This window comes from Epinephelus moara, chromosome 2 (genome assembly GCF_006386435.1).
Source record: "Epinephelus moara isolate mb chromosome 2, YSFRI_EMoa_1.0, whole genome shotgun sequence".
Classification (NCBI taxonomy): domain Eukaryota; kingdom Metazoa; phylum Chordata; class Actinopteri; order Perciformes; family Serranidae; genus Epinephelus; species Epinephelus moara.
Window position 1 is genome coordinate 32,351,067 of NC_065507.1, and position 13,629 is coordinate 32,364,695.

Here is a 13,629-nt window from a genome sequence, read left to right on the forward strand (position 1 = left end):
CATCCTCCCATGACCCTCTACCACTGTGCCAAATTTCACATGGATTGACCAAGTCAGTGAGGAGAAAAACGTGGAACAGACACACACACAGACACACAGACAGAGTTTTCGTCATTATATAGTAAGATAGTAAGATGGTAAAATCATTTTTTATACTGGCAGGACACAAGGAATGGTTGAAATCTTACCTGAAACATGTTAATCCATCAGATGAGGCATTTCTGAGACAGATTAATGAATATTGATTCAATTCCTATGTCAGCTTTCACAAGGTGTTCAGTCAGCAGCTCTGTTATTAATGGTACAATGTAGCAGCACAAGTGTTTCAACATCAAAGTCCTCCGGGGAATTGCCTGTTGACATTCCCTACTGGTAATAAAGCATTAAGCCTCGTCTTGACCGGCTCCAGTCATAAGGTTACACCATTCAATAAAAATCTTTGTTTGATGAGCTAAAGTCTGAACTACTGGTTCATATCCAGGGTGACCAAATCCTCATTTTATCCTTTGAGAAGAAAAAAAGAAGAAGGTCTTTTTTTTTTTTTTTTTCTAAATTCACCTTTGGTCAGTGGCTTAAAAGTAATCAGTGAAATAAATCAGCGGACTCTTAATCACAGCCTGATTGTATTTTTCGAGCATCCATTTGCTTTGACAGAGTTATTACATTATCAGATATGAAAAGTTATTTGTGCCAAACTTCTCCAAGGTTATGCTATCTACTCAATATACTGGTGCTTAAAAACGATTTCAAGGTGAGCCAGATTTCATTTAGATTAACCCTCAGTTTTAAATTTATGCATTTGAGAGCGTTCCTGTTCCTGTCCTCTTTTGCTCTATATTTGCACACAGTTGGACATAAATCCCGGAGCTTTTATTTCAGTGAGAAGAGGAAGTCAGTCCTGACAGAAAGTGTAATAGTGTTAAGATGAACTTCAATGTTAGGCCCTAACTGACATCGTCACCTGATTTTTTTGCCACTTACAATTTAGCACCAGAGTAGAAAAGCCACAGGTGCTGGTGCATCAATGATAAAACAACTTTAGATCACATGAAGCGAAGCACCTGTAGCCTTCTGTTGCATTTGTTGTTTGAATAATTGTCGAATCTTCATACAAGGATTTTGAAGCTGTTGTGTTTTCTGTTCTTGCTGCTGTGTAAGCAGCTGGGGAAGCTGAATGGACGTGCTGAAGCATGTTTTGTCTCATGTTTGATTCTTGATGTTTGCAGACTTTTGTTTGGCAGAATAAACAACATGACTGAAGACAGACATAAGGTAGTAAAATGGTATCAAAGTGAAGTCATCCATCTATTTAGAGTAGACCTCTCTGTTGTTACATTTCCCCCCTTTTTCATTTCCTGTTGCAGTTTTTGTTTATTAGGTAGAAACAGACTCGGATGGAACCCAAGATGCTGTTTACTTTTATTGTTTTTAGGACTTTTTGTTGAGATGAGATATTGTTGAGATATGCATTCATTTGCATATCATTATTCCCTGCTCCCCAATGGAAATAAATGGAAATGCATTCATATTATCACTGAATGAAAGTAAGATTATAAGCAAATGAAGGTTTTTTTTTTCAGTTTTATTAATTAGTTTAGTTTTTGACACAACTTTTGATGACATTTGGGCGGATGTGGCTTGTAGCTGACATTGACCATCGTGGGAATAAATCAAACCAGCATGGTCAATAAGTCCAATTATTGTCCAACCTAATGTTGGAGCACACGTAATTTATGAAACACTGGATCAATGGTGATCAATGGCTCCATTGACTGTAAAGCAAACACAGAACCAAAGAATGTAGAGTTTTCATTTACAACAGCTTCTTAAGAATAGCGCAAAACACAGTCATGTATAGAGCAACAATAAGGATATTAAGATACCACAGACTATGACATGCTCAAAACAAAAAGCCCCTGTCAGCTTAAAACAAAAATTAGGACCTACTAGATTTAAAAGATGAAATGAAGAGTTGGTACAGTATCTTTGATGACACACAAATGAAAGGGTGAGAATTGGGCCTAACATAACTGAAGCGTCATGTAATGAAATAATGAATGCTACATTATAAATGGCTCCGACAGATGCTGTGCAAGGTCTCTCTAATAACAAGATTGGGAAAAAGAAGTGAACTTAAAATTAATTATGATATTAATTTGGGAAGAAGAGGAGACATCAAACATGGAGTGTCTTTACATGGACATGAATAACCCGTTTATGAGGCCTATCCCAGTTGTGATTATATTCGGGATATGGTGTTTACAAGATCACAGAGAAATCAGGTTATTCATTTTCCCCATATACACATAAAAGTACTAATAACCCAGTCACTGATTACTGCAGTTTAATGGAGCAGGCACTGTGATGTTTACAAAAACAAACTGACAATGGGAGATAAGAGCAAAAGGAAATATCAAACACTACACTGTACATTTACTACCACTTGAAAACTAAAATGCTCTGCTTCAATCGCCAACAGCTGCACCAGTGTTCTTCTGTCCCTCTATTAACTGCAGTATCTACAATGTAGTTACTCACCTGATGTTATGTCACTGTTTATATGACAGCGGAGCAGTGGGTGAAGATACGCAGCCACTTTTATTACAGAAAGACATCGCTCCAGAGCTAAGACACTGTCGCTGCCGCAGTTTGTTTGTATTTCTATTAAGTCACTTTGCTAAAGCAACGCCTGTGCAGGTAGTCGGCAGCTTTTGATACCCAGGATAAGGTGTGTACATGCATGCATCCTGGATTGTTTCGGAGTTCTCCAGGTAGCATATTCAGGTATTTCACAAATGGGATAAAGGCTTAATCAGATTTCTGAAAAAAATGCTCAAACACAAAAACAGAATGCTCCAAAGACCCGATCATATACGGGTTATTCATGGCCATATAAACAAACTCAGTGACACCAGATCATAATCTCAGTTCAGGATAACATCCTGTAATGGGAAAGCTAAGTTTCGGCTCCAGACGTTACTGAACATCATGTTGCATGTTTCTGTCTAGTGTTAAACAACAGGAGAAATATCGAGTGACAGCTGTAGAGTTAACAGCCGATGCTTTCAATGAACTTCTATCATCACTTCAGTTTGCATTCAGTTTTAGCGTTTGAACCAGACAGTGACCACGAGTCAGTGTGTAAGAGCATTCTAGTGAGACACTGCTTAAGGCTCAATCAGTCATTTCTCTTCGGGGATTTTGTTTTTTTAACATTCTGTCTTCAGATAAGCCATTATTCTAAATCATTGAAACCCTGGGCCCACTGCCCAGAGTTTGATGTTAAAACTATGGAAATGCCTTAGAAACAGAAAAAGAAACATTTCAGCTTGACTCCCACTGTAGATCACCCTAACGTGACGTATTCTACATTCATAAAAAATGTATTGATTAACAAAAGTTAAGGTCAAACTCCAGCAGTTGCCAACTGGCACTCAGGGATGTGAAGGCATCTGATTTTAATGAAATGCATGAATAAAAGCATATTTTAAAATTCTTTCTGTCTAAGAAGCCAAGAAATGCTAAATAGGCTGAACTTTTTTGTAAAAGTTACAGATAGTCATCTAAGGCCTAGGATGTGCTTGGAGAAATTCAAAGCTCCAATGTGTAGGATTTGAAAAGGTCCAACTTTGATGCCCTGAGTGGTAGCAAAACTGAAAAGCAAAGATGGCTAAAAGCAATGCAGATTTTTTTTTTTTTTTTTTTTTTAAATCTGACAACACGCAGTTGTGAGTTTTATTTATTGTAGAAACTACTCTGTACGCTGCTCTCACGTAAATGTAAAACTGAGTGTGGGTGTACTGTCAGTGTAGCTGTGATTTTGCTTGCAGCAGTTATAGAAATGTGATTCTCTGCAGCTCAGACTGCACTATGGTGCCTCCTGGAAATGTATTTGACCTTATCCACTGTACCTCTCTCATGGAAGGAGCCCACCTGATAATCCTAAACACCCCTCGCATCCTGCATTGTATCCACATAAGTTTGATGCATACAGTATATAGAAGGTGCACATCCTTTTTTAATAAAAAAGGAGGCACTTACATCAGATTTGGTGAACCTAATAAATCAATTATCATGAAGTGGATAAATAACAAAACAAACTTTCTGTGTAAAGTTATTGTGTTTGTTGGATCTATCTGTCCATTGTAGGCTGTCTGTTGCTAACTGCAATAGTCATTTCTGTGCAATCATGTTTCTCTGATTTGTCAACCACTCTGGAATAATGATAGAAGAGCCTTATAACCTTGGCGCACACTTAATTTATTTAAAGGAATAGTTTGACATTTTGGGATATATGCTGTTACTTCCCCGCTGGAGGTCTAGGGGATGGGGGGAGTAACACCATGAAATAGAGGGATCCTTCAAAAAAGAAAGAGGCAAGCCAAACAAATAGTAGGTTAAAAGGAAGTTTATTTACAACGAAAATGTGACAAAATGGACCACCAACGAAAAATGGGCTCCAAAAGGGAACCGGGTCGCCTGTGGCAGGGAAACTTAACTTAAGAAAACAATTAATTTGCTATTCTTTCTAAGAGTTAGATAAGAAAAGAGATCTCTCTCATCTGTGTGCACTAAATAGGCAGCTACAGCTAGCAGCAGCTGCTTAGCTTAGCATAAGACGAGAAACAGGGCCAACAGCTAGCTTGAAGTTAAACTGTTGAAAAATAAAATCTGCCTAACAGCACATTTAAAGATCGAAAGAGAGACGTAACAACAGTTGGCTTTAAAGTATTTACTGTTACAAGAGCCAGGCAAGCTGTTTCCCCCTTTTTCCAGCCTCATGCTAAGCTAAGCTAACTGGCTGCTAGCTCCAGCTTTATATATCACAGACAGATACTTTTGGCAAAAAGGTTACTTTCCCAATATATCACCTTAAATAATCAAACTAGTTTTGATTTTAAAAATGACCAAACTTCAGTCGTCTGAGAGGTGTTTCGTTGAACTATTTCTTACAGGTAGGTCTGACTGGTTTTTGTTTTGCTTTGTTTTTTATCTTCAGTGACACTATACCTCTAACATTATCTGCAGCAGTAACTAAGTTTCAGATCTGAATCCCAAATGTCTTGAGACAAACCTATAAGTTGGGATAAATGTGCTCTTCAGACTGTTGCTTTTAATTTTGCTTAAAATCACCAAGGTCTTCTCCCATAAATTAATAATATTCAGCTGCTTGAGCGGCCGATGATACTGACCTGAAGTGAATAAGCTTTTCAGACGCTTCTGTCTCCAGCATGTGTGTCAGGAGAGGTTTACTTGCATGTCTTCTGCTGTGAAAACACCAATTCACCTTCACACACCATCACCGCTCACCCTTTTGTCTCCCTGAGAACCGCTGTGCTTATCTCACCATTCATCCCTCACAATGTCATTTTAAATCAGAGTCTTTGCTTTTGGGCACTGTTTCAGTCCTCGTTGCACTCAAACTACATGTTGTTCATATCCCTGTTAAAATAATTAAGGGCAATTGATTTAAATAAAGATATAATTTCATGTTGAGACAAATTGTTTTAAGCTTTATTTATAGGTTACAACATACATGTTGGGTTTTAATGAGGTGAACTTACGTTTGTTTATGGCCTGCTGCTTATCGAAAAATCCCTTGTTTTATTCACCATGTTTTACCCATCAAACTAGTGCGAGGATGTAATTATGACATCATAAAGATATTTTGTTTGAAACGTGCAACAATTTATAGGCAGATTTAAGTCTGTTTGTGGTTTTGTTGCCCCATCAAAACATTTTCAGAGTTGGGATCATCGTTCTCGTAGATGTAGAGATGCTTGAGGAATATTCGTAAGTTCCATTTTCATTTTCACTATCATCCTTTTTTCTTTATTTTTGCATGTCTGCTATTCATTATTGTCATTCCATAATCATGTTTAATTCATATTTCTCAACTCCTTAAAAGGCTCATATGGTTATTATGTGTGGTTATTATGATGATGATTATTATTAGTAGTAGTAGTTGTACAGTCATGTTGTTGTGTCTTACCTCTTCTCACTAATATGTACTTTTCATAAGAAGGAAACTGCGGATAATGACATCAGGCTAATTAATTTTCTGGGAGTGATTTTAATTTTGGGGTGAGGGACAGGAGATTTAGCCTAATTCTGGTCAGATTTGACGCCAATTGACTGACCCTGGAACTATGTAGAAATAATCCTACTGTCCCTTGCTCAGAGCAGCCATTGTGTGTCCGGACTGTAAAAACGCAGAATCATAATTTTGACAAAAGGCCAAACCCTGAAATCAACCCATAAAACAGTTAAGGGTTAAGATACTACATTCAGATGATCTTGTTTCTGTTCCTGCAATTTGTGGTGATTTCACATCCCGCTATTGTCATGCTATAATATCATTTACTCTATGTTGGAATGTGCAGGGAGCATTGTGGATAGCTGTGTCGATACAAATTCAATAGCAAAATACATTGTGGTGTTTGAAACTTGACTCTCCACCTACTCAAAACACATGTTGGAGCATCATTTCAATTCAGTAAAGGCATTCGTGTCAGTAAGTATTCATTAAGTCAACCCGTACATTTCACCCACAAGTGGGATGTGTTATTGCCTTTTCTTTCAGTGGATTAAATCTTTAGTATGTAGCAATTTGAGTGTGATGTGCACTCACAAAGCACAACAGAGTTTTGCATGCCTCATCCAGTGCCAGTGCCTTGATTAAAATTCTTGCACAGCTAGCACTGAACGATGCAAAATAAATACATGAACCTCTGCAGTTTTCTAGACTTGTTGACTCTAAGTCAGAACTCCGAGCTGGGTAACCAGATTCCAAGTTTACACAAGGACATGAGCATGATGGCTGGCATCCTGAGGACACAGAGTACACAGCTCCATTAAAGATCTTAAAGCCATTACAAACTTTCAAGTAGCACTAGAGGCATTGTGTTTTGAATTCTGATAAAGACGATAGATGCTTCAAACAACGTGATGTAACACAAATACAGCAGAAAAATGGCTGCAGTTGTTTTGGTTAAATCTGACAGAGGCAGGAAAGAAAAAGTACATTTTGCAGTCATGTTTTAAAGTCTTCTCATTCAGTCTGGATATCTGATATTCAATCAAGTAAATATGAAAATTACAACAAGGCATTACTTCAAATCATGCAAACAGCTTAGAGGGGCACCCCAACAATTTTACTTGTCATGAAGAGTTTTACTCACATTGGAAATACAGTTGTATAATGTCTTTGTGGGCTTTCTATAGCATGAGGAAATTACCCCTAAGATGTCATCAGGGTCATTTCTGATTTAGCTTGAGAGTAAAGCCCTTGCACACATGCACTGCAAACCTGAAAATAATATAGACATTAGGCTACTCGGAGGAGCTGTATGTGAAAACGTAAATATCCAAATCAGTTGGATCGGACATTACACAGAATTTATCCTGCCAGCTCCCTCATATGAAGTCCATGTGAGGTCACTGTGGAGCAAATTCACAGTGAGAGAGTGGAAGAAGTTTCTATTATGCGCAAAACCCAAAGAAGACATCAACATCTGAGGGTGAAAAAGGTGGCTCAGTCACATGAAGATGGCACAAAAATGTTTTATGGCAGTAAGGGCCAAGGCCGAAATCTTCAGACACTTTCAAGGAACAGCTAGAGACTCAGTTCTTTATCAAATTATGCACCGACTCAACCTGGTCTCACCCCGAAGTCTCTGAAATGATGATAAATGATGTGCGGCGTCAGACACTGGCGATAAAAACTGTCCTTTAAAGTCAGCATGATACGTGGCAGGTTGCGGTTATAGTTTAAAAGCGTCTGGCAGCAGCAGGGGGAACAAGAACAAAACTTAAAGGAGAAGTCCGGTATTTTGCACTTTGAGCCCCATTTCTGGGTTTATGATGAAATAGAGCGGTTAAGACCAAAATAGTGACAATTGCTCATTTTTGGAGAACTTGGCTTTCCCCTGCCTGGCTTAACACTGCTGCCTGTGGCTATGTGTGAATATGTCCTAAAACCACCCTAAACGTTAGTTTTCAAAGCCATGAAACTCACCGAGTGGTCAGTGGTGTTTGTTGATGTTCTGACATAAAAATCGTAGCAAACTGTGTTCCATCCATGTTTTCGCTATTCATCTTGATTGTGGAACTATTTTTTCAGCTGCCTCACACCCGTGTGTAAACTTCCGCTTGATCGTTCGATTGACCCTGAGGCGTTATACACTCCTGCCCACTTAATGGCGATAATGCTCCTTTACGTGGGTGTCGGCAACCGGCAGGAAACCATTGCAATGTAATGGGACACAGAAAAGAAGAAGAAGAAGAAGGTTGTGTTCAAAGGCATCGTACTGCGAAGGTTGTTTACAAGTGAGTAATCCATTGTGCAGCTGTTTAGACTTATTACAAAACTTCTTCGTTTGTTCTCGTTCTTCCTCCAGGAGCGCACACAGCACTGTCAGCCGGCACTTTCGCTGAGCTAAAAGACTACAATGACTACAACCTTGTCGTAAACAACCCCCTTTCCGTTTCCGGTGGCGGATTACTACCAATGGACAATGAGGCTTCCTATAGAAAACCAATGGATTAGACAAAATGTCAATTTTTACGATTTATGATTTTTAGACAGAACAGCAACGAACGCCACTGACCACTCGGTGAGTTTCATGGCTTTGAAAACGAACGTTTAGGGTGGTTTTAGGACAGATTCACACATGGCCATGAGCAATCGTCACTATTTTGGTCTTAACCACTCTATTTCATCATAAACCATCCAGAAATGGGGCTCAAAGTGCAAAATACTGGACTTCTCCTTTAAGGTGGCGAAAGTCTAAGTGAGGCCAGTGACAGGGGTGGTGGATAGGCCCAACAAACACTAAGTTTTACCTGGGAGAGTGGTGTTCCCATCCCATAAGATTAAAAAGGCAAACCCTGTTCTTTTTGCTTAAACTCAGCCATGTACTTTTGTTGCCTAAACCCAACTGCACGTGTTAGCTGTTGAATAAAAGTCGTGTTGTACCAATATAGTGTGTGTATTTTGTGTATTTTGAAAGAGTATGTGTATGTATGTAAACAGTAAATGTCCTGTGAAAATGGAAGTGTATTTTTGAAAAGACACAATGCATGTAACTACTTGACACTGCGTCCCAGAATGTGAATGACCAACACACCCAGGGTACCTTGCATGTTGTATTTGGAAGTGGAAAGTTCGTCATTATGTGACGAGGTCGGAGTTACAATGTGTTGACCGGCTATGTGACCACGGTTTAATATGCGTTATGTCCTGCCTCCTGCACGCCCTACCTAGGCGCCAACCTTTGTCTAAATCAAAAGGAATATTTTCTAAAGCTTCTGACACATAAGTGTTACATGTGTGAAAGCAAAACTCTGGACAATGTCTGGCCTGTTTCTTTAGACATTGTTCAGGCTTAAAAATGATCAGAAAGCCTATGTTAGAAAGTTGGGGCATGGGGTTTGATAGATGTGGGCATATGCCAGACAGAGAGTGTCAAATGAAAAATGCTGTTGGGTTGCAATATGGGAATATGAGAACTGTTGGATCCAGTGTTTTTGGAGCTTGATCCACATTAGAGAGTAAAGGTCAGGGCCTCTGCTGCATCGATTTTAATCATTCATTTTTGAACCCATCTCCTGTGAGTCCACCAAGGTAAATGCTAAATTGCTGGGGTGCCCCTTTGAATAGACACTGTTTTGCTCCAAGTATTGGCATCATTGTAGGCATGTAAGTATAAGCAAACTGAGTGCAATAATTTAAATCTGTTCAGTTAAACAAATATTGGCAACTGATAAAAGTGTTTTTTTATGCTTGTTGTTTGACAACATTGGTTCTTAAGTCCAGACTCAAATCCAGACTGAGAGGGCTGATTTGATGCATGATAACTGGCACGAGCCCCAAACGAAATACATCCACTATTTTCTCTATCTGTATCCAGTCGCTCTCATCACTGTGAAGCCACATTACCAAAACTCCAGCTGGCCTAAACCAGTTTGCACCACCATCTGTATCTGCACCTCTCTGACTCATGAAAAAAGGCCCTCAGTGTAAAGAGTTAGTGACTGGTTATACACATATGGCATATTTAATACCACATCTGGTCCTGTAATAAATGGACTGCTCCTACAATTTTCCTTTACTGTAAACATAAAAGTAAAAAGTCTGTTACATAAATCCCACATTTTTTACAATCTGACAAGTTAATACAGATGTTAGCACAAAGACAGACAGGAACACTGTTATCTGAAGAAGTCAGAGCAGTATAAAAAGACATGAATACAAGCCTTTTAGGATCATAAGTGTAGAGAAACAGAGGTATAAACATGGCTTAAAATGATGGTTAAATTTGAGTTTTATACAATAAATGAATTGGAATAAACTGCCGAAGTGTGACATTGACAAATAGTGGTTCTAATGTCTGTTTAGTTAACTGCACTGTAGTTAAAATACTCAGTGTAATGCTGTGCTCTGTAATGTACTGATGTGATGACGCTCTATTTTGGGCTCAGTCAACCTCCCTCAGAAAAAGAAAACCCTGTGACCCTGCAGTATTGTCTTCTTTCTTCTTCTTTTGTCCTCTCCTCGCAGGACTCTGGGAGGCGTCCAGAAGAGCTGTTGAACCCAGCTGAATACATGGGCTACCAGCGCGTCTGCAACATGGAACACTTCCCTGAGTCTCAGCCCGCTCCTGCCTATCCTCCCGTTACCTTCCTACCTCAGCATCCCTACACGCAGCAGCCACCCAACGAGCCCACGTACTCCAACACGAGCTTCCCGGCCCCCGGCCCTCGAGCTCCGTTCACGTTCCCCAAGGAGCAATCCGTGTGACATGCCACATAACTCTTCAGCTCTGCAAGAGGCAAACATGATAGTGCCACAAACGCTTCATGGAAAACAAAGCTCTGCTGAACGGATGTGCATCCATTCCCACCTTGCTTCTGTTTGTTCTATAAGCTTAAAACACGTGTGGGCGTCCCCCTGCCATGATGAAAATAATTTGTGGCTCTGAATCCCCTGTGTATTGTGCACTGCTTGCTCCACTGAGGCTGTCTGTAGGACCCCGCTCACCTTGTGATGTTAGCGTAGCCGACACCAACTACCCTCTTCCACCACCCTTCACCCCTCACGAGTGCCCACTCATCCTGTTCGGTTTCGATTGCTTCCTCACCTTTGAATATTTTGCTTATATTTGCCAACCGTCTAAACCGTGTACAGAGTATACCATTGTATCACTCAAGATGTTATTTTTCTTTTCTTTTTTCTTTTTTTTTTACATTTCCCACAGTGGTAGTGACCTTTTCTAGCAACGTGCTTCTTTTGTTTGCTTTCTGTTTGTCTGTCAATCATATGCTTGCTTCTTTGAAAGTCATATACTGTACTGTATGTGTGATCGAGTGTGTTCTGGTGATAAAAGAAAAACAAATGCCATTTGATTTGTAATGCTAATTATCAATCTATAATGACATGGACTACCCCTTTAATGACAGTTAGTAACAGGGTTATTATGTGAAGATGTGAATTGGCAGTCTCTCAACTGAATCCTTCATTACTCTTTATAATAGCTTCTGCTGTTATGGAGTTAGACTGAATATTTCGGACTATTAGAAGCGAATGTTATCCTCATTAGCTACGAAGAAAAGGGCTTGAGATCCAACAGTATCTGCTTTCTTCTCTCTCTCTCTCCATGTATTATTATCAATCCATCCAGGTTATTATTTTTATTTTCATTATTATCTAACAGTAGTTGCCAAAGAAATATAGTTTAATTCTGTTTTTGTCCATTTGCTTTCGTGCCAGAGTTTACATTAACACTATCTTGTTTGGTGGGAAATAAACAGTTGATTGGCAATGTGCTACACGTTCCCAGTTTACATCATCATTTGCCATATGCTGTATTTCCCCATCTGTATGTGAAAACCCGAGTTCCTCACGGAGGTTGGTTTGAGGTTCATTGCATTGTAGGTCCTTTGTGTTTGTGCGGAGTTATCAACCAACAGGAGTTGTGCTTTATGCAGGTAAAATAGGTGAAGACAATCACATACCTGGGTTGTCCTGAGAAAAAAAACCTGTTAAAACAGTTTTTAAGTTGCTCTACTCATACCTAAAGGGAAAACTTTTTCAAGGACAGCCCACTCGTTTAACATATTTAAATATCTTTTTGAATATGATTTGTACTAATATAGCCTAAAGAGTTTCAAATCAGTCTAAGAGACGCTGAAGAGAAAAGCTTGCTACTGTATTTTTTTATAGAATGCTTAGTTATGTATGATAGCACTCCACTTATTTTCAGAGTCCATTTTACACTGTGACTGTTAATTTCAAACCATACATAAGCTAATGTGCTTGACGAGCCAATTTCAGGATACTGCCTCCTACACACAAGCCCTATAGACACAGCAAATTTGCATAAACTGAAAGTTCACATTTTTTGCCATGTCAAATGCTGTTTGGAAAAAAAGAAAAAATACTTGTGTTTGTGCTCAATGTGAAAAAAAAAATCCTTGAGATGTTGAAGGTAATTTAGTGTTTACTCTTAATGGTTGGTTATTGGGATAGAGTAAAACTTGTGAGACTTTCTCCTGTGCTCACCTTGTTGTCTTGCGATGGCTCGATATGTGTGCTAGCATTTAGTTTAAGCAGTGGTCTCTGGTTCAACTGCTGAAGGAGTTTGATATTGCTGTACCTGCTGTGTGAAAAAACACTGAAACACTACTTGTCTTTTTGTGACACATTTATTCATGAGATCCTTCCTTTTCATTATTATTATCATCGTTATTATCATTATGATTATAATTATGTGTAAGTGCTACTATTTGCGGCAAAGTATGCTTAAAATAGCATTTACATGTATTCATTTACACTTTCAAATCCTTATGTTTTCAGTCACATTTAATTATTTCGAATGTCCTGAAGATAATTGCCATGTTTGTTTTCACCCTTGCTGTTTTGTGTTTTGTAAGACCGTAACATTTAGGTTTTTTTTATTTTTTTAAACATATACATATATATAGATCTACAGCACACTTCTTTTGACATTTATTGTACATTTGTGGAAGGATTATACCTGAATAATTATTATTAGGGTCATGAGGTATTTTTGTTGCTGGAATAATGAAAAGATGTGAAACAGTTTAACCTTTTTGTTTTTTTAATTTGGAGTTACGTTTGATGTAAATATTAACAGTGTATCTGATGTGTGAAAAAAAATACAAGTCATGCAGTTTAACAATAAACTTCACAAACTACCCATGTTAGAGTTGTTGTAATTCTATCGTCAACCTTTTTATGCATGCCACATACTTAGTTTAAATTTGCATTTATTTAATTATTCATTTATTTTGGCCACTTGGGGGCAGCAGTTTAAAACATAACATTTATGTATTACCCTATAAAGTTGATATGGCTAACATGTTAGCAAACAGTTGCCCATTTACACATCCAGCAGACACAGCGTAACATTAGCAGTTGAGTCATGGTTCTGTCCACATGATGAGTCATGTTACATCATGTTGTAAGATCAATATTCACTCTCCTTTTTAGCTTGGCTTTGGTCTCCACCAATTCTTCAGAGAAATATTTGCTGTCTTTATCTTTAGCTGGTAATTCCCCCCTATGTTCACCTGCTAGTTACTAACTTTGTCTGTCTGATGATGAAA

The 13,629-nt window shown here is 38.6% G+C and overlaps 1 protein-coding gene across 7 annotated transcripts in view; it reads left to right on the forward strand.

Moving 5' to 3' along the window:
• nectin1b (nectin cell adhesion molecule 1b) overlaps positions 1 to 13,220 on the forward strand; it is a 181,293-nt gene extending 168,073 nt beyond the window's left edge. For 3 of the 7 annotated variants that reach the window (XM_050064878.1, XM_050064869.1, XM_050064886.1), the window contains one exon: positions 10,562 to 13,220. In XM_050064878.1, the coding sequence (XP_049920835.1) occupies positions 10,562 to 10,801 (240 nt within the window). In that variant the 3' untranslated portion in view covers positions 10,802 to 13,220. The remainder of the gene's footprint in view (positions 1 to 10,561) is intronic. The other 4 variants (XM_050064894.1, XM_050064922.1, XM_050064930.1 and 1 more) reach the window with 2 other exon arrangements.
• Positions 13,221 to 13,629: the final 409 nt, after the last annotated feature.